The sequence below is a fragment of the Epinephelus fuscoguttatus genome, linkage group LG2 (assembly GCF_011397635.1).
Source record: "Epinephelus fuscoguttatus linkage group LG2, E.fuscoguttatus.final_Chr_v1".
Taxonomy (NCBI): Eukaryota; Metazoa; Chordata; class Actinopteri; order Perciformes; family Serranidae; genus Epinephelus; species Epinephelus fuscoguttatus.
The window spans coordinates 18,559,890-18,581,539 of NC_064753.1; the positions used below are offsets into that span (position 1 = coordinate 18,559,890).

At 40.9% G+C, this 21,650-nt stretch overlaps 2 protein-coding genes across 3 annotated transcripts; one reads left to right on the plus strand and one right to left on the minus strand.

The window, feature by feature from the left end:
* Positions 1-3,243: 3,243 nt before the first annotated feature.
* On the plus strand, positions 3,244-9,163 carry LOC125882558 (putative gonadotropin-releasing hormone II receptor). Of its 2 annotated transcripts, XM_049566334.1 has the most exons (4): positions 3,244-3,378; positions 5,794-6,397; positions 7,944-8,148; positions 8,450-9,163. In XM_049566334.1, the coding sequence occupies exons 2-4, from the start codon at positions 5,849-5,851 to the stop codon at positions 8,971-8,973; spliced, it is 1,278 nt and encodes a 425-aa protein (XP_049422291.1). In that variant the 5' UTR covers positions 3,244-3,378; positions 5,794-5,848; the 3' UTR covers positions 8,974-9,163. The 2 variants fall into 2 exon arrangements, with proteins under 2 accessions (XP_049422291.1, XP_049422299.1); XM_049566342.1 differs by lacking the exon at positions 3,244-3,378 and having other exon boundaries at positions 4,384-6,397.
* Positions 9,164-9,729: 566 nt separating this feature from the next.
* Positions 9,730-21,146, minus strand: wdr93 (WD repeat domain 93). The gene is made up of 16 exons (XM_049562376.1): positions 21,134-21,146; positions 18,957-19,048; positions 18,489-18,690; positions 18,150-18,214; positions 15,260-15,338; positions 15,078-15,163; positions 14,823-14,907; positions 14,417-14,573; positions 14,055-14,125; positions 13,669-13,755; positions 13,377-13,508; positions 12,743-12,953; positions 12,592-12,652; positions 12,307-12,463; positions 11,943-12,129; positions 9,730-11,839 (listed from the first exon to the last, which is right to left on the minus strand). Exons 1-16 carry the CDS (start codon positions 21,144-21,146, stop codon positions 11,731-11,733), a joined length of 1,794 nt encoding a protein of 597 aa, XP_049418333.1. The 3' UTR covers positions 9,730-11,730.
* Positions 21,147-21,650: the final 504 nt, after the last annotated feature.

Sequence of the window (21,650 nt, forward strand, 5' to 3'; positions counted from 1 at the left end):
CCAGTGAGTGGAGCAGCCCAATTATCTTGGTCCCCAAGAAAGATGGAACCCTGAGGTTCTGTTTGGACTTCAGGAAAGTGAACGGTGTCAGTAAACTGGACTTGTATCCCATGCCGAGAATTGACGATCTGGTGGAGAGGATTGGGGGGTCAAGCTACATCAGCACTCTCGACCTGTGTAAGGGCTACTGGCAGGTTCCCCTCACCCCAGAGAGTAGAGAAATCACAGCTTTCAGAACACCTTTTGGACATTTTCAGTTCACTGTCCTTCCCTTTGGTCTCCATGGTGCCCCTGCTACGTTCCAGCGCCTGATGGACAAGGTCTTGGCAGGCACAGATTCTTTTGCAGCAGCCTACCTTGATGATGTGGTGGTGTTTAGCAGCTCATGGGAAGAACACCTGAGCCATCTACAGACAGTGTTGCACAGAATTGAAGAGGCAGGCCTGACCATCCATCCTGACAAGTGCTCTCTGGCTAAGCAAGAGACCCAGTATTTGGGTTTTGTGCTAGGGAAAGGGGTAATACGACCACAAGTTGGGAAGGTGGAAGCTGTCATGTTGGCTGAGAGACCCACGACCAAGTCACAAGTAAAGTCCTTTATGGGCCTGGTGGGCTGGTACAGTCGTTTCATTCCTTGCTTCTCAACCATCTCGGCACCCCTCACGAACCTCACGAAGAAGAACCTGCCCAACAAGGTGCTGTGGACAGAGGAATGTGAGGTGGCCTTCCAGAGCCTGAAGGATGCCCTGTGCAAGGAGCCTGTGCTGAAAAGCCCTGATTTTGAGCAACCATTCACAGTCCAAACGGATGCATCAGAGGTAGGCATTGGAGCGGTGTTGCTGCAAGGAGAACCAGATAGGTTCTGATAGGAGTGTCTTGCCATCAAATGGGCACTCGATTCCCTGAAGTTCTACTTGTTGGGGAGAAAGTTCACTCTGGAGACAGACCATCGCGCACTGGCCTGGCTGAAGGACATGAAGGATACTAATTCCAGAATTACCAGGTGGTTCCTTGCAATGCAGCCGTTTGACTTTGTGGTGCATTACAGGAAAGGAACAGAAAACTGTACAGCGGATTTCCTTTCCAGAGCTCCACAGGGGTCGCCCTCGGAGGGGGGGGGGGGGGGGGGGGAATGTCCCGGGGATGCCCCGTGACCTCTAATGGTAAAAGACAAACACACACAATGCTTGTCCGCCTCCAGGCACTTTCACACACCATCTAGCCGGCAGGTGTCTGGGGTTGGTAATTAGCACAATTAAGATTGAAACCTGGTAGTTGTAGGTGTGTAGTTGTTTGGGTGCTTCAGTGTCACAGGCACATTTACATGAAGTCAGGAAGAAAAGTCTGACAATATTGTGGTTTTAAATCGTTTTATTTGACTAATTCTTTGTGTGTCTTACCTCTCCTCTAGACTGCACTTGGCCAACCTCTGGTTTGGACTCAGGAACTGCCAAACCAGACCCCGCCCATCTGGATTCCTTTTATAGTCAAGTTCCTGGGGGAATGTGCCAAGTGTAGTATGGATGAGGGGGAGTTTTGGGGAGATATTTGTGCAAGTGTTGATTTTGAGCAGTTTAAGAACATTTTTACTCTTTTGGAGTGTGTAGCAATGTTTTTCACTGTTGGCTTATAAAAAGTAGTCTGAAGAGTATGAATTGATCACTGCTGATTGTTGATTGATTTATTAATTGTATTTCCCATGTGTAGGAGGAGCTACGGCCTATATATGCAGGAGTTGGAAGGTTCTCTCGAGTTTTTTGAGATCTGTCTAGCAAGCCAGCCACAGCGGCTGTTACTGCCAGGGGCCCAACTTAAAGGGGGCATAGCCGGGTGCAGAGTTGATTTTTGTTTTAGTTTTTCTTCAGTTTTGGCCAGCTGAACTGCACTGTACATATTGCTGCACCTAACCCACTGCTGGAAAAGAAAAGGGAAATAAAAAAAATTGGACTGTTGAACAGTTTAAAGTCCTCTTCCTTTTGCCTTCACCGCTCGACCAACCTTACAGGGCTGGCTTGGAAAGTGTGTGTGTACTAATTACTAAAAATGTGACTGAAATATTGTTTTGTGTCAACTACAGATGGGTGCAGATCTGATGACAAGTTTGGGGGGGACACAATCAGTTGTGATTTTTTTTTAATTGCACGCGTGCAAATCATGCCCACAGAGCGCTTGAGATTGCCAGCATATTTCACGATTTCATAGAGGCTCATCACCATCACCAAGTCATTCAAAAAGCACCACAAAGAGAATTATATGCTTATCTTTACTGTTTATTTCTCTTAAACAGCCAGTAGTACATGGAACCAGCCATCACCCTCCTTTTCACTGCTTCACTGTTAGTTAATGCTACTTCTAGTTTCAGGGTCTCAGGCATATTATGTCCACTCACGTTCTCATCTCTCAACTCTCATGGATTCCCATTTCTCCTCATCATATTCCCTTTCTCCCAGTATATGGGACTACTGTATATATTTGTTCAATTTCAATCATTTAAGCTATTTAGAACTGGGGGGGACAATTTGTGTTTTTCAGAATTTGGGGGCATGTCCCCTGTCCCCCCCCGGGATCTGCACCCATGTACAGATAGATAAATAAATAAATGCTGAGCCATGCCTTATAAAACAATATCATACACACTTAATTTCTTCACATCAAGACACCTTTAGGAATTCTGAAATATTAACATTTGTTTTGCTTAGCTTTATGCTCTTTGTAACTTATAGTACCACAGTGTCTATAATCTTCAGATTCAGCAGACAGACTTGGGTCTTCTTGTTGGTTGCAGACATGTTCCTCATGGTCAAAGAGAATATTGATTTTCCAGCAGCAGAGTCTCAGCTGCCTGTGCCCTATATCTCATGAATCATGTCTTATGTAACACTGTAGCAGCTTTTTCTGGAAGATGTTACACCACACAGACACAGTCTGAGCTGTGATCTTTATAATTATGGAAATATTTATGGTCTCTTACAACTTATGATTTCTTGCATTATTATTATCATCCTATTATTATTTTATCTTGTAGTTATCATCAGCTTGTTTATTCATCCTCACACATAGACTGATTATTTTCTTTTCTAATAGATAGTCTATGTCAGTGAATGTGGCGTTGAGGGGCCCCACCCTGGGGTTTCTGTTGCACGGCACTGATGATGGATAAAGGTGGAGCGGCTGGACGCACAGGATATCAGAGCTGAGCAGCTGGGGTAGGTGTCGCTAAGCTAATCCAGCTGCTTTGAAAACTTGTGCAACCTTTAGATGTAGAACAAACAGGCACTCACACAGACGAGGCTTCTGTACTGCTGTCATGTTTAAATATTTGGGGTCCCAGAGGTGCGCACAAGGCTGAACCCACAGTCCTCTCCGCTGCACAAGAAGGTAAGTTTGCTTCTTCGCGTGTTAAGCGTCCTGTAGTTTGAGATCACACAGAGATGGAACATGATACTGAGGATGCATTACAGTTTCGTTTTTGATGTGATTTGGAGCTATAAAAAACTGTGCGCAATATCCTCACAGCTGAACTGAAATTTTCTTGTCTTTTTTGCAGACACTAACATATTTTATTGAATTTATTAGGGTGTATTTCAAATCATTACAAATTGGAGGGTGTCTTTAAGTTCTTTCTGTGTGGATGATATCAGTACAAGTAACACTTTTTTAATTGTAGCTATATGTAATATGATCTGTCTTTAATGATTCATGTTAGGATCTGTCTGTCTGACACAAGCTCTCCATAACGTGACATTTAAATGTCTGTACGAGTTTAAGAATATATTGATTGAACCGAAAGTGTTGGGTTCATTAATTTCTTAAATCAATCTTTGCTCATTTCCCCCTCAGTCGAAACAGGAAATTTCTCAAAGAGAAGAGAGAGCGAGGCTGGATAGGTGCACGCAGCGCTTGTGCGTAATTTTGCTTAATTGACCAGTGATTTGCATCATGCATCACGCTCAATACGTTCACATGATGATTATTTGACATTATGTTAAGACATTATTTTTCAATCAATGGACTTTAAAATATGGGAGGAATCACCCTAAATCATGTCCACACAGTCCATGGTGTGGTGTTTGTATTTCACAGTGTCAGTCTGCATCAGTCAGTGATGCAGCTGTGTTGCTCTGCAGGTGTAGACACCACACTGATAACACAGAGGCTGCCAGGCACTTCGTAAATGCACCAGGACACTGAAGAAGATCCAGCGGGATGAAATCCATTTAAAATCACAAGTCAAACACATTAAGATTTTTTTATTGATGCTGTTTATTGGGTAACAATTTGTTGTTGATAGAGAAACAAATATTGTTGTTATAACATAATAATAATCTTTATTTATTATATCTTGGAATTAATCCTTAAAATATATTTTTTTGTCACCCCTGTTATGTTGTTGTAATTCTCAACAGCATACACCATTTGTAAATTGTAGCTGCATATTAGCATGACGACATGCACTCAAGGAAAACATGGGCTTGTGAGGTTTGTACAATGTAATAATAGCCAAATACATTGTTTTCACACTATGTTCCTCACAGTTTGTGAGCATTATATCTCCACCTCACTGATTTGCAGTGTGAATGACATGTCTATATATGCATATTACTTCCTCTTCATGAGATGTATCAGAGAGATGTGTCATAACCTCTGCCTAGGAGGTTGTTTTCTGTTTGATGTGTTTATCCTTATTGGTTTATTTGTCTGTTTGTCAGCAAGATTACAGATAAACTAATGGCCTGATTTTCATGAACTTGGTCCATTTTGTAGTGGATCTGAATCGTGATACACACATTTACTTTCGCTGGCATTGTGAGACAGGGCATGGTCTTGCCATACATCCTAAAATCCTGTAGATTGTAAAGTTCAGGGGTGATACAACATAGCCAATATTGTAGAAATGCAATGACTCCATATCACAATCCACACTCATGTGTACCAGTAATCCTCTGGGGTTGCCTACACCAACTCACTCAAACGTCATACAGAGAGCAGTCGTTACATAGCACTCAGGGACATTGATTTTTTGATGGCGAAGGCATAACCTGCCCTATTTTGCCTTACTCTGATTGGCTTACTGCGATATTCTTACCCTAACCCTGACCAGTCTCACCCCTCATGCTGAAACCTAAACAAACCAACGAAGGAAGGCAACGAGTAGAAAAAAATTTGGCCTCAGGGATGCAATATTGTTTTCCTAGGATGGCGAAGTCATTACTGTCCCTACTCTGGCTCTGATTGGCAAGCTAATCCTGATATTCTTCAGGATTCTTCAAGTACAGTTTTAACACCATGTATTTAAATACTAATATCAATAAATACATTTATATATACACATTATACTGGTTTGTGTAATAGTTATTCTCTATTACACAAATAAATGAATAAATTGTCTTCCTTGTGAACATAGTTTTTCATAACAACTGTTTTTGATGACAAAGTGCCCTGCATGTTTTTATTTCAGTCTAAACATCTGATATTTGTAAATATGTGCATAATAATGTGTTAAGTATGTGAAATATTTAATTTAGAAGTACATAAATGCACAGCTGAAGTGATGAGACTTCAGTGAGGCACAACCTTTACATATTTCTAATAGTTTTGTAGTGGGTGAGCCTGCAGATGTGCATATCGTAGAAGACTGGACTACCGGCCTTGGCAGAGGTCTGTGCTCTCTGAGCGCCTCTTTACAGTTCATTCATGAGTTGTTTGTGTTTATTCTGTAACACAAAGGTGTTTGGATGACCTTCACCCACTTAATGGCCCCTGACTCATTCATCTCCATCATCTCATCCCCAGCACTGATCTTCATGGTGAATGAGCAGAATGTTGCTTCCTCTGCGAGCCTCAGAAAATGAACGCCACTCTGTGTGACTCTACAGTGACCATGCATCACCTGACAACAGACCACCAACTTAACGCCAGCTGCAACTGCTCCCCGCTCTCCTCCAACTGGACAGTGGTGGATGAAGCCCCGCAGCTGCCCACGTTCACCACAGCAGCCAAAGTCAGAGTGATTATTACCTGCATCCTCTGCGGCATATCGGCCTTTTGCAACCTGGCTGTGCTATGGGCGGCGCACAGCGATGGGAAACGCAAATCCCACGTCAGGGTGCTGATAATTAACCTGACGGTGGCCGATCTGCTGGTGACCTTCATCGTGATGCCTGTGGATGCTGTGTGGAACATCACGGTCCAGTGGCTCGCGGGGGACTTTGCCTGCAGGCTGCTGATGTTTCTGAAGCTGCAGGCGATGTACTCCTGTGCCTTTGTCACCATGGTGATCAGCCTGGATAGGCAGTCAGCCATCCTCAACCCTCTGGCTATCAGTAAAGCCAGAAAGAGGAACAGGGTTATGCTGACCGTGGCGTGGGGCATGAGTGTCCTGTTGTCTGTCCCTCAGGTAAGAAGGTCAGGACTGGTTGTCATTGTTTTAGGCTATAAACAGTTTTCATTAAACATGTCCTGTCCAAAAAGTGGCTAAGTTAACTTGCAGAGAGGAATATACCCACTTCTTTTCAAGAAAAACTGCAAATGGAAAAAGTATAAAATGTGTGGCTGCCAGCTGCCCTCCCAACCTCAGTCTGAAATAAATGATGATCCATCCCATCAGCAAGAAGAGTTCCTCACCGTGTTTTTTGCTAGCATGAAAATGCATTCATCGCCATGAGAGAGGTTGTGCAGGTGAGGACTAATGTGAACAATATTAAGAGGAAATTTAGGCAGATAAGTGAAGCCAATTGAGACAAGTCCTCAGCCTGTGGAACAGGGTATCTTGTGAGCATACAGGTCCATCCAAACGTTACAGAATCTGTTTATTGTCATCAAATCCCATGGAATGACCAAATTATTGGTGGGGTCAGTTGGGATACTTTTGTATTACCATGAAATAACCTTCCATTACTCACAAACTACTTACACAGTGGTGGAAATAACTAACTTAACTTAAAATAACAGTGTCTGCTAAACAGTTTTTTAAATCCCAACCCAAACATGACAGGCACAGTGTCGCTAAGTATACAAGCAACGCATTTTGTAGAAAAGAACATGGTGTCCCGACTGACTCTAACCACTGTAGGACTGGTTGGGACACCTTGATCTAGGCTTTACAATGTCTCTTGTTCACACATTGCTTTGAGAACAGAAAACACTATATATTACTGAGATATGGAATTTGACACAATATTGTCCCAACCATTCCAGGAAGAGCAGAGACACTCCTGTGCCATATGGTAGGACAAAATTCAGACAGCCAACACTAGCGTCAACTGATGTGCTAGAAAATCAGCTTTCTAGCATTTTGGTTTTTTGTATGTGGCACAACTAAAACAGTACTGTCAATGAAAAATAACAAAAGACCCAAGAATGTACTTACATGCTGTGGTTTTCGAAACTCTGAGTAAAATGTGAGGAATAGTTAGAAGATCTCCACTCTGGGATTGAAAGTGAAGAGGATTTGGCTGGGTATGAGCATGGTGAATGGGACAGGCATAGTTGTTTTCCAACTTGCTAAGAAGGCACTGTCCCCACTGTCCTCTTGTCCCAATTGACCACACTTTCCCTTACTGTATAGACCTTTTTCACAGCAGACATTTTGACTTGCCATGGTAGGGAAAGCACAGGTGTATTCTATATTTATTCTATATTTTTGTTTGTATTTTGTAGTGCAGCCAACAAACAGGCCAACAACTTAACAATCCCAAGCAACCTCAGAGACAGATATCTCCAAACCTGGCCACATAAAACTAAAACTATCTGCATGTTTAAACAGCATTATGGTGTGTGAGTGGTAAAATGTGTTTGTCCTGAGACAGTCTCTATGGATAACAGCAGGTCAACCAGAGCGTGGAGAGTTACCACTGGATGATGATACGACCGCCAAACACATGGCAGTATAGCCATAGATGTTATCTCCATGCCTATCTTATTATTATCTTTCCCATCCTCAGCTGTTCCTGTTCCACAATGTGACCATCATCCATCCTGAGGACTTCACTCAGTGCACCACACGTGGAAGTTTTGTCACTCACTGGCATGAAACAGCCTACAACATGTTCACGTTCTCCTGCCTGTTCCTGCTGCCTCTGGTCATCATGATCACCTGCTACACCAGGATCTTCTGTGAGATTTCCAAACGACTGAAAAAGGACAACTGTGAGTTCAGATGAAGCCCTGTGGATCACTTTAATAAAGTGATGAGCTCTTATTTCACATAACCCCTGCTGCAGTTTGACTGACCCTTTTATTCATGGAGGGACACTGATAAAAACTGAGCTGTGTTTGGTAGATGATTAATGTTTTTTATTCTTTAACCCACACAGGGCTGTGGGGCTTCAACAGGACAGTTCACCTCGTATATTCAGTTTCGGCAACCAATAGTAACCACTTTTAAAAGTCAGTATTGAGCCATGTAACGTGAATTATGTTTTGTGTCTGTCATCTGCTCTTCTCCCAGTGCGTTCCAATGAAGTGCATTTGCGGTGTTCGAAGAACAACATCCCCAGAGCCCGGATGAGAACTCTAAAAATGAGTATTGTGATTGTCTCGTCTTTCATCATCTGCTGGACTCCATATTACCTCCTGGGCCTGTGGTATTGGTTCTTCCCCAGCGACCTGGAGGGGAAGGTCTCCCACTCACTGACCCACATCCTGTTCATCTTTGGGCTCCTCAACGCCTGCCTGGACCCAGTCATCTACGGCCTGTTCACCATTCACTTCCGAAAGGGGCTGCGGAGGTTTTACTGCAATGCCACTGTGGCGTCTGATCTGGACAACACGGTTTTAACTGGATCTTTCACTTGTGCTGCCAATTCTTTGCCAATGAAAAGAGAGCTAAGCCGTGCCAGCCAGGAGAGGTTCATCCTGTGTGGTGATAACCACAGCAAAGCAGAGTCCATGTCACCAAGGAGCAGCTTTTTAACAGCAGGCAACGATATAGAGAGAGATCCATACCAGTCCAGCCCTGAGAGCATCATGTGAGGAGAGTATGTGGTGGAGACTCTCTGACCGTTTCTACTAATTTAATTTATTCAGTGTCTATCTTGTGTGGGGTCCAGAATTCCTTGACATTTCTATGTCAATTTGACTAACATGCCTCTGTATAAAACGCAAAGGCCAAAAATCCTAACTGCTGTTGGTTGGAAAACACAGAACTTTGTATTTTCTTGAAGAGGGGAAGTTTTGTAAAATAAATACCTAGAACATAACAACCTTATGTTATAAAGGAATGTTTGGTGCTCTGTACATTGTAACTTGTGCTCATCTTGAATTAAATGTTTTCACTGGGACCTGGAGTTTCTATTGTAATAATTCTAAAATATAGCTGAAACTGTAAGCTTGTGTTCACGTGGCACAGCACTGGCATGCAGTGTCTGTGCAGATGTCTTATGCAAACAGACTTCTATGTCTGTGGTGATGTGTAGCAGCAGGATGCCTGAGGGGACTGCTGCTGCTAATTAGTGATGAGTCACGAAGGCAAAATGAAAAGGCCATTTCTACCCTTTAATTGTGACAACTTGATATGTAGCAGAGATAGCTAATAACTTAAATAATCCTTCTCAGCTCTGTGGGGAATAAAGATGCATTTGTCTTCTTTTGTTCAGAGAAAAAAAAGACTGAGACAGGTACATGTTCAGTGACTCACCTAACCTCAATGTGGGAGACAAGCATAATTTTAGAAGTAGTGTATTAAAACATGCAATTTTCTAATAAATATGATTTATTGACCAAGATTTATTGTACATATAACTCTAAAGGGAAATCTGCATCACTGAAAATGACAGCAATTTGTGCTTCTTGCAAGTTTTACAAATAAATTATGCATCTTTAAGTATCTACTCCCAGCACAGTAATGTATTTCACCCTTCAGGCATTAGCCGCAAGATTTTTTACGTCATTTTCTAACATGGCTACAAGTAATAATAATTATAAAGTAGCGGCAGTAGCTCAGTCCATAGGGACTTGGGTTGGGAACCAGAGGGTTGCCTGTTCAAGGCCCTGCGAACCACAACAGCAAACAGTGACAATGCTTAAAATTCATAGGCCATTGCTGTATTGTTTTTACTGATATTGAAAATAATGCACGCTTGGCTCTATAAACAGAGCACCTGTGCTTCCATTATGCTTTCTGTGACGTTTGGCCCTTTGGCATCAGTAAAGCTTTTTAGAAATTCAAATAAGGCTTCCAGGCGCATATTAAAATCTGTATCAGTACCAGTTCCTTTGACTGGTGAAGGTTGAGCACAAAAGATGCAACAATGTGGATGCATTTTTGTATGACAACAAAAAGATAGACGCCACACAAATGATCCAGAAAGCTTTCAATGAAATGAACATGAGTACATTTTGTCACAAGCATTCCCATATTGTTTTGCCGCCAATATAAAATAATACAGAGAGCCAATCAAGAATAATTCAGCAGCCACACATGCTGATTGGTTATAGATGAAAAATAAGCACTCTGATAGATTGAGATCTCCTGAATCTGTGAGCCCATCTCACCTGTTTTCATTTGGTCCACTGATACTCTGGTGCTCAATATTGAGTAGCTGATTATGCACCCTTTGAATTTGAATGTGATGGGTGGCCACACATAAAACTAGAGCACTCAGCTACTAATGCTGCCCACCAGTATCCATTTTCCATCTGTGTGCATGAACCTGAAAAGCAGGCGTCTGCATTCAAAACCTAAATTGAGTCACTATTTTCCCTTTACATTATGCTACATTTCAGGCTAACGTTTCAGGAGGGTCGAGGGGTCAAATAATTCAATCCAACGCTTGTTTTTCTTTCCATTAAATTAAAATCTGTATCAGTGGCATGAGGCTGTTTAGCTGCACAATAGAAGATACTTCTTCTTTTGTTACTGCCCAAACTCAAACCAAAACTAAACCTAAACTTTCATAGTATACACAGTCCGAATGTATTTTTAAGACTTGCATGACAGATTCTAAAATTTCAATCAAACTGAGTAAAAGCTCTGCACCCTGTCCTGTTTTTTTGCGCCTTCTGACATTAAAAACAGGACAGATGAAACATCCGAAGATCCCAAAGGCAACGAAATGTCAACGTGCCATGACTAAATACGGCCGAGTCATAATCAGCCTGAATACACTCATCTTTTTAAAATTCATATACGAGCACTACAGCACTTACCAGCACTACAGATATAATGTTCTTGCCTACATCAGCACAAGAACAAATGTCATCCATTTTTGTGTGCTAAGACTAATTCCAGATAAGAGCCTGAAATCTGTATGATTTGTCTTAAAAGCGAACTGTCTCAACTGCCAATAATCAAAAACATACAATGACATTTATTCTAAACCATAAACCATATCAAGATTTACCAAAAGGAACAGACCAGCAGGCATTTACTGCTTATTCAAAACTATTCAAACTGAATTCTCTCATTTGTTGCAATGAGCACTGCCCTTGTTATTTAAAGCCCTGGAGAAAATACCACTACACAATGTCTTAAGATGATTCAGATGCATTTATGTAAATTTTTCCCACTCACTTTATTCTTTTGTGAGCAAAAGGAACAAAAATACAGCAGATATACTACACTGCACTAATTGCAGCAATTTTATATGGAAAAATTACATCTGTGTAAGTGAGCATTGTGTATCGAGGAAAATAGTGCTGTAAAGAAGCTTCAAACTGACATGAAATGAACATGCACACAAACACTACATACAATAGTACCTCTGTGTAAAAAAGATTTGTTGCTGTTCCTCAGTTGGCTGCAGCTCTGCTGTGTCCCCGCTGTTGTGTCACCGCAGTTTCCTGTAGCTGCTTCCATGTCTCTGTTATGGCTTTGTTCCTTTCATCCACAGTCAGCACTCTTCACATGAAAACACAGGAAACACATGACAAGACATTCAACTATGAACTGTTTGTGCTTTGTTCTTCAGATTACAGCTACATGAGGACACAAAGACTGCTACCTTTGCTGGAGGTAGAGATTGCAGGATTCCTCTAGAGTGACACAGCTCAGTGTGTTTTGTTCTCGTGGAGTGTCTGGAAGTGGAAGGATATACTGCTTGATGATGCCAGGCTCTCCAAATCGGAAGATGAAAAGCTTACTTCGGCTTCCATCTGTAGAAGAGGCACTGCAGCTGGGGTCCAGGTCACCTGCATAAAACAAACACCTTTACTGAGAGTATTTCAATTTGATATAACCTTGTTTCTGCAGCTTTTTTGGTTACTCCTCTGAAATGTCACCAGTCATCAATATTCATCACCTTCATCAATATTTTCTTTTGCTATGGTGTAATACAAAACAAAACAAAAATGTGGCTTTGGGTTTACCTTGAATGAACAGAGTCTGCTGTCTGGAGTTCAGAGCATAAACAGGATTGCATGGAGTGGCAATCACATGAGTTGTGGGAGGAATCAAGAAGCACACAGTGGTTTTGTTGATGACGTCCTGGAGCAACACTTTCCCATTTCTTTGCACCACAAGCGACTAGTTTAGGCAAGAAAAATAAGACAGTAGGACCCAAAGAGTCAGAAATTACAACACTTTAAGTTCTATAGAAATCCCTTTTGGATTATAAGCTTGAAACTTTTTATTAGCAACTTCAGTGTTTCTACCAAACTCTGCAGAAATGGCACTGGTGCAGTGACAGTTGGAAGGTCCCTGCTGTCTTTAGGTCTGCAGAGATATAGATAATAATGTGTGGATACCATGATTGCACCGTATGAAGCACACACTGAATAAGGAAACATATAAAACTCTGGTAACCTTCCAGTGAGCTGTTCTGTGCAGGCTTGTGCCCCTCGTCCTGTGGTGACTGTATGAATTGCTCCACTTTTAAACAACACCAAAAGATGGACTTTTGCTGGGGTAAAAGTCTGGATATCATCAGCAGTCCGAGGCCAGGAATCCACAAACTGCATCCTGAAGAAAGCGCTGTCTGTTGCTGCTGTCACACAGACAACAGACAGAGGAGACCCTGAGGGACAGAGAAGAAAAATTAGATCCCAACGTGCCATAGCCTTGTTTGCGTAACAAACATCTAAAAAGCAAAAATGCGGTTAGCTTGTGAGTCACTCATAAAAAACAAAAACACACATTAAGTGTTGTTGTATCTGTCCACAAACTGATTCGGCATTATTGCTTTTCAGTGAAGCTTCTTTCAGGGAAATCCTAAATATATATATCACAACTCACTAAGACAAAGCTTGATAGAATTCACTGAAACTAGATACTACACTAAAGACTAAAGACTACGATGTGTGTAAAAGTGGCTTTTTCTACCACGTAACCATCAAGAGTTTTCAATAAGATAAATCTAATAAACTGTACTGCTGTAGCTAAACTAAACCAGGGTCAGATTTGATCACATTTCAGAGATACTTCACTAAGAGCTGCTTACCAGATAGCCTGTCCCACACACATACCAGAGCATTATTGAGCCCAAGAGCTATGTAACGGGTGCATGTACTAACAGCAGAGCAGAGGATTTCCTTTGAATTTGGCCATAACACATCTGGCATGGGATCCACATCTGTTTCACAAAGAGAAGGATCAAAAACAGAAATATGTGCCCGGTGCAAACTCGAGTATAAAGAAAGAAGCACAGCAGACGTGAGCTGTTAACAACAGGCAACATATTTTAAAGATGTGAGCACCCAGCAGATTCATCTCTGAACAAATAAGTATCTCACCTTGTTTGTTCTTTGGAGCTTTTTGCAGAAAATACTGAAGAAGATTGTGGCTGCCACTCCACCACACACACACAGCAACAGGCAATCCTGCTGAGTAAAGGTCAGAGATTAAAGAAGACATTAATAGGGGCATGCTCTGCCACTATAGGCTTGAAAATGCCTTAATAAGGGATTGAATGATTATGAGGGATGAAATCCATAAGAAATAATTATCTTGGCCATACCATTTTCCCCACTTTGCTACTCATGTAAGACTATTCATTAACACACCTTTCATCCTTTATCCTGAAAACTGACAGATGTTTTTAGTGGAAGGGCTCTGAAACACTGGCCAATCATAAAAGATCACACATTCAACAAAGCCCCCATCCCCCTCCATTACTAACCTGGCTGAGACTTTGCTATAGTGTCGCCAGGAAACTGACCACAAGGCAGAAGAAAGTGCTGGGTGCAACGTCTGAAAGATTTCATGTAATTAATGTGAGACAGGAAGAGGGCTGAGCATTTACATTCAAGGCTTTATATCACTAGCGGCACAATTTTGGTGTCAGAAGTGGGGATGGAGTGGGAGAGGTCCTCAGCACGACCAAATAAAAAAAAATAAATAAAAATAACTTCAAAGGTTAAAAAATATTACATGCAAAGACTTCAGTTAAAGACCCTGTATGTATTTTAAGTATTAAATTTACAAAAGAGCTATCATAGAAGCTCAGCTGTCAAATTCTGCTTATGTTTGTGTAAACTGTACCTCGGGCTTTCATTTGTTTCCTTTGTTTTTCCTGCGTCTGTATCAAAAGACTGTTTCTTCTGTTGACAGCTGCTGCTGGTTTCTACGTCCAGAGCCAAACAGTGTGTAAAAAAGTCTGTGATCTGCAAAGCCTCGAGGGAACCATCCAATACTGTCCCTGAAAAACAGCAGTTACACAGTTAAGTGTTTGAACATTTCAGTCATTTAAAGAAATACATTGTATGATCACTAACACACACACACACACACACACACACACACACACACACACACACACACACACACACACCTCTGCATGTACACCATCACCTACATTTACACACAGCAACAAATTATAAATATATAATAAATAGAAAAGTTATACCATAGTTGCTGTGATACATGCTTGCAGTAGATAAAAATATACCTGCTGGAACTTTGGATGGCTTGATTTTACAGACAAGTGCAACTGGTGACCATTCCACACCCACATCTTCAGATGAGTCTTGATCCTGACGATAATAACCATATAAATTACATTTTTTTCCCCTAAAAATAAAGCTACTGAAGTTGTAATTCAATGACATATAGTAGTATCTGAGTAGTTGAATTGACATTTAAAGCTAGGAATGCACAAAAGCCAGTGGGTACACAGCCTGCCAATCAAATTTCAGTACAATACCTGCTGATGTGATCGTGCCGTCTCTAACTCTTTCAGCCATGCTTCTGAGGGGAAGTGATAGACCTCGAGACTAGCGGCACTGTTACCTGACAAAGATGTGACAATCACGTGACTCAGTATTTGAATGTCAAGTTTTCAAACTCCTACAAAAAAAACAGCTCAAACAGAAAGTTCTTACTTACAGCTGACTGACGCAGCTCCATACTCTCCCCCTTCAGACAGTTCAAATGCCAAGCAAATGCTCCTTTTGTTGACATCTTCCTGATATTAAAAGGGGTTTTTGAATCTGTTATTTTTTTTATTTTGTCTATTCCTAAAAGGATTTACATCAATTAAACTGTTTTTAAAGCTTCCCAGTAAACTGTAAATTTAAAGGTATACTTGAAGGCAGGACTGTCGGTTACTGCTTGTAAACCGATCGCCAGGGAAATAAAAGTAAAAGTAAAAGCCAACCACAGACAACCACACTCTCATTTGGCATTTCAACTCACTATATTTGCAGTATTTTTGGTGCCATGTGTCTTGCATGCCTGCTGCTTATGGTCTGGCACCTGGTTGCTACCTTTTAATAAAGCCCAGACCTCACCTGAGTACTGTGGGGGGACACACCCACAAATGTCCCCAACACAGAAAATAAGAAAGTACAGGTAGAGGGCAGAGTCTCTGCAGAAAATACACCATCACGCACTTCTAGCGGGTTGTAAGTGATACTAAGGTGGTTATACTCTGTGTACTTGAAACTCAACATAAAATTGCTCTATCATGGAAATCCATTAACAGATCATGCAAGCAGAGTTGGATTAGATGGACTGTTGCAATGTCTGGTTATTAGAGATGCACGATAACTATTGGGCCGATAATTATCGGGCTGATAACAGGAAATTATTACGTCATTCCAATAAATCCGATATCATGACAAATAGCCCCGATAACATATATAATTTTGTCAGCACGGTAGTGCCCCGCTCCCACTATGAGACCTGAATGGCCTGCAGTGAATGCTGCCTGACATCGTGACGTCGGCATAATCAGAAAAATTCTTTCTGACTGGGAAAATTCAAGAATATCCCCTCATGTCGGAAAACAACTCGTTAACTCGGTCATAATTTCACACAGACGCGCACACTCTCTATCTCACACACACACACACACACACACACGCACACACACGCACACTCTCTCTCTATCTCACACACACACACACACACACACAGACGCGCACACTCTCTCTCACACTAGTGTTGCACGGTATACTGATACCAACGGTAGACCGCGGCACTAAAACTCCACAGTACATATGATACCGTAATGTTGGAGTACCGTAGTACTACGGTACCTCACGGTACCACTACTGTGGGATAAGTTCAAAGTCCAGTCGCAAGACAATGAGTGTCCATGCGCCGTCCAATAACGGCGCGCGCTGTCCAATAATGGCGAACGGGGGTCACAGACAAGAATACGTATTCCTGTCAAATACAGATGCCATAGTGCTCCGTGGAGCAAGATAACGGCTTACCGGCGACGGAGAAGTCCGGCTCCAGGTCCAATAATGTCCTCTTGTTGGCGTCATGACTGCCCAGAAGTACCTGAACAGCCGAGCCGTGGCGGCACACAGGTATGTAGCGTGTCAGTGGAGAGAAACAAGCCGTTCACATTTCTCTCTGTGGCAGGTAACGGCCCACAAACCTCACCGCACTTTAGGGACTGTTCTTAACTTGTCAGGGGAGGAGGGTGGCTGGTTGATTTTTATTTTATTTATTTTATTTTGATCCCCCCTATGTTAATCACTTATCGATGCTGTTTTTGAAGTATGAATAAGTCAATAAGTAATTTATTCCATTGAAATATCATTGATGTATTATAGAAAAGTGATTTATCTTTTTTATAAATGACAAAAGGCACATCTGCCTCATTTTTGCTGTGGTATCGTGATACTACTCAGAACCGTGATACTGTCACTGGTATTGTACCGTGGGTCCCAATTTTGGTACCGTGACAACACTATCTCTCTCTCTCTCACACACACACACACACACACACACACAGACGCGCTCTCTCTCTCTCTCTCTCTCTCTCTCTCTCCTAATATGAGATAAAAGAACAACTGAACCTCATTTACCTTACTGAAAAGGTATTCATTTGAATGGAACCATAAGCCAAAACTCTTTAAATTTATTTTTTTGTTACTGTGGAATGCACTTTTTCAGTTTGTTTACATAGACAAGTCTAACTTTTTCCAGTGCAATCATTTTCTATATATATTTATTTTTTTGAACTTCAGTAATGAACTTTTTCAGTTTGTAATCCTGATGCATGTATTTGCATCAGTTCAAGGGGCCTTTGTTTTTATATCAGTAAGTAATGCACCTTATTTAAACTGATGTTCATTTGAGATATCAAATAGTTTTTTTGTTTGATATCTTTTCGAAAATGTTTGAGATGCTTGCCAATAGTTTTTATTTGGAAAAAAATAAATATCTCTTCATTTAAAGGGTCAGAACTGTTTTGGTTTTGTTCATAGTATTGATGTCATCTTAGGTATATAAATATATATATATATATATATATATATACACACACTGTATATGTGTGTGTGTTATCGGTTATCGGTATCGGCCTTTATGAGCTGAAAGTTATCGGTTATTGGTATCTGTTTAAAAGAAAAGTTATTGTGCATACTGGTTATGAAGAAACTTATATATGTAGTAAAGGGGAAATACACCAGTTTTGATAAGACTTGGGGTTCATTCATGAAATTTCTGGAGAGGGAAGATTTTGCTAAACCCTTGTAGTGAAGTACTGTTAATATAAATTTCTATTTGACTTTTAAAGGACTTTGTTGTCACAGTTATGACTTTTACTTTCATTATATTCAAAGTGCCTTTATGTGTTTTGTTTAGGTGTGCCTTTTTTTATCTCCTTTGTATGTTTAATATGAAGTATTTCCTGTGGTGAAAGACAAAATTAAGATTTCTCTTGTGTTTTTTTTTCTTCTACAAATACATGAAAATGGAAGTGGACAAACAAAATATCACAGCAAATACATATGTAAATAACACTGACAATACGTACCATGATGTTTATAACACTGAGGAGGTAAATACTTTGACAGTGATATGCAAAGACTCTGGCAACACCTGCAGTGAAAGATAAAAGCAGCTGATGTCAGTATTAAGATACATTTTGAACTCTTTCTGAAAACTTCTTGGGGGTCTCCAGTTTTAACCTTTCGTTCCTCTGAATCACAGGTGTTATTGTCTCCGTTCAGTACAGTAATAATTCATGACTTCAGAATCAAGCTAGAGCATTTCAAGTGTACAAATAAATGTCTATCTATATCATATTTTATTTGTAAAAATCCGACTATCTACATGCTTTATGCAGGAGGTATGAGAGAGGCGTGCTACCCACCCATATCATCAACAGTGCCGAGCAGATAGGCTGTCTCAGCCATTCTGGTCATTTGAATAGATGTAATTTCCAGTGTGTCCTGCAGCCACTCTGCAGCGCAGATCAGAGAAGATGCACACCACACAGACAAGCCGCAGGAGTGACCTAGGCTGAGGTACCTGCCATCATCTGAACACGTCAGGCAGTTGGTGCTCTCTGGAAGCTGACAGATAACTCATGAAAAATGAGTATTGACATTTCTTTTGGAAAACATGAATCTTTTTATTCAATAACCTATTTACTTTCTTTACTAGAATAAAAAGCAAGGGCATTGTTTGCCCATAGAGCCCTCTGGACATATTTGATATTGGGCTAGAGGTCAATATAATACACAGTTTATGCAGGGTTTTGACTGATGGTTTGTCAAGTATGTGAAGCTTAACACAGAAGCCAGAAACAACCTAATAAATTTAAACTCCACATCTGTACCTGTGTTTCACCGGATAGTTCCAAAGTAGGTGTTTTCTGTCTGGATGCCTCTGTTTTGCAAGCTGCAGCCATATCTGAGTCTGGGGTACTTTCTTATGTGCACTTGGAAAGCCTATTAATTATATATTTAAAAAAAAATTATACAAAGTATTTTGTTCTCTGTAATTTTTTTTCATTTTAGTTTTTGTCATGCTGATGGAAAAAAGTAACAACACTTTACATTGTAAAAATAGTCCATCACAATTAAATGCCCAGCATATATACTATGGACAGAAGTAGCTATTACCATCAAAACACTTTTTAAAGTATCAAATTAAAATGCTCATATAGTACTTACACTCACTAGTGACTTTATTAGATACACCTGTTAAACTGCTTGTTAACAGAAATAGCGAATCAACCAATCATGCAGCAGCAACTCAATGTATTTAGGCATGTAGACAGTAGACACAGTCAAGACAACCTGCTGAAGTTCAAATTGAGCATCAGAATGGAGAAGAAATGTGATTTAAGTGACCTTGAATGTTGCATGGTTGTTGGTGCCAGATGGGCTGGTCTGAGTATTTCAGAAAATGCTGAGATTTTCCTCACACCACCGTCTCTAGGGTTTATAGAGGATGGTCTGAAAAAGACAAAGTGAGCGCAGTTCTCTGGGTGAAAATGCATTGTTGAAAATGGCCAGACTGGTTAAAAATGATAGAAAGGCAACAGTAACTTAAATAACCACTTGTTACAACTGAGGAGATGGGCTACAGCAGCACAAGACCACACCACACCAGGTGCCACTCCTGTCAGCTAACAACAGGAAACTGAGGCTACAGTTCACACAGGCTCACCAAGACTGGACAATAGAAAATTGGAAAAACGTTGCCTGGTCTGACGAGTCTTGATTTCTGCTGCAACATTCAGATGGGAGGGTCAGGATTTGGTGTAAACTACATGAAAGCATGGATCCATCCTGCCTTGTATCAACGGTTCAGGCTGGTGGTGGTGGTGTAATGGTGTGGGGGATATTTTCTTGGCACACTTTGGGGCCCTTAAAACCAACTGAGCATGGTTTAAACACCACAGCCTATATGAGTATTGTTGCTGACCGTGTCCATCCGTTTAGGACCACAGTGTACCCATCTTGTGATGGCTACTTCCAGCAGGATAACGCACCATGTCACAAAGCTCAAATCATCTCAAACTGGTTTCTTGAGCATGACAATGAGTTCACTGTACTCCAATGGCCTCCACAGTCACCAGATCTCAATCCAATAGAGCACCTTTGGGATGTGGTGGAACGGGAGATTCACATCATGGATGTGTAGCCGACAAATCTGCAGCAACTGCGTGATGCTATCATGTCAATATGGACCAAAATCTCTGAGGAATGTTTCCAGCACCTTGTTGAATCTATGCCACAAAGAATTAAGATAGTTCTGAAGGCAAAAGATGGTCAAACCTGGTGCTGGTGGTGTCCTAATAAAGTGGCTGGTGAGTGTATTGAATTATTACTGATACATTAATATGTAGGAGCTGGTATTGTAGTGTTATTTCTGAGCTCGTTCTATACTGATTTGACATGCTACTGGATAGTTTAATCTGGAAAATGCATCATATTTTCTAAGATGATCATATATTCTATAAAGAGACAATCTGCATAGTAGTTGTTACCTGAATGTAGTGGACAGAGCAACAGTTGCCTCTGAAATGTAGTTTAAGTATAAGTAACGTGAAACAGAATTAACTTTACCTAGGTAACTCCTGTTAAAATTGTACAGAACTTCACAAAGAGTACAGCAGGCCTGTCTCTACTTGACCAAAGGTACTCAGTCACACAGCACTACTGTAAATACAGCTCGCATACAAAATAACTACACAGTCATACTTATACTACAATTACTTACAGTCACACTTACCCTACACTAATGTAGGGTAACACAGACACAAGTAATTAATTCATGTCGATATATAACTATAAATAACGTTACATGTAGGCTAATATCTGGGTCTCAGGAGGAGACATGTTAGCTATTAGCTAAAACAGCATGTTAGCTAATCTAGCGCTAACACTGCAGAGGTGCTAACACAAGATAAAGTTACAGCTAGTGCTAATTAGCTACTACACCCACAGTGAACAAGGAGAACTCACAGTGACCTTTTGTTAGCTGTGAATTGAAAAAATATCTCACCTCGAAATGTCATTTAATTTTACAGCAGCGGTCTTATCTTCATTTGTCCTATGAAGCAGCCTTAGACCCGAGGGTGTTAAGTGTATCACGGTCGTCATGACAACTGTTGCTAAGTCCCCTCTGCGGAGAGCCCAGTGATGTTGCATTCGCGTGTCCCTCGGAGGTCGCATTTCTCCATCTGAGAAGTGGTTAATCTGACTTCGGTGCGTTCATGAGCTTTAAATTGTAATGTTGATATAAGATGTGCTGTCTTTTGTTGCTCAGAGCGTGCATCGTCCCAGTTAAACTCCATGATGTTTTCCAAATATGCTATTACACTCTGAAGCTTTATATTACAAAATTATGTTGTCCCATACATGTACAGTGTAGAGTCTATAATGTAATTTTGAAGATCTAAAATACATTCTGACTAGCAAAAATGCCATTGTGGGTTTCCACAGTTGTTATTATGACTATAGTAAAAATGCAATAATAGATATCTACAATTAGAGTAATGACTAGGAACAATGCAACTACA

Excerpts from the sequence above, each read along its gene's own strand:
- LOC125882558 (XM_049566334.1), top strand. The coding sequence starts at position 5,849 with ATGAACGCCACTCTGTGTGACTCTACAGTGACCATGCATCACCTGACA. Across the intron at positions 6,398-7,943 it reads TCCTGTTGTCTGTCCCTCAG|CTGTTCCTGTTCCACAATGT; the intron begins GTAAGAAGGTCA and ends TCCCATCCTCAG. Across the intron at positions 8,149-8,449 it reads ACGACTGAAAAAGGACAACT|TGCGTTCCAATGAAGTGCAT; the intron begins GTGAGTTCAGAT and ends CTCTTCTCCCAG.
- wdr93 (XM_049562376.1), bottom strand. Across the intron at positions 18,215-18,488 it reads CGGCACTGTTGATGATATGG|GTGTTGCCAGAGTCTTTGCA; the intron begins GTGGGTAGCACG and ends CTTTCACTGCAG. Across the intron at positions 15,339-18,149 it reads TCAGTGTTATAAACATCATG|GAAGATGTCAACAAAAGGAG; the intron begins GTACGTATTGTC and ends TTTTAATATCAG.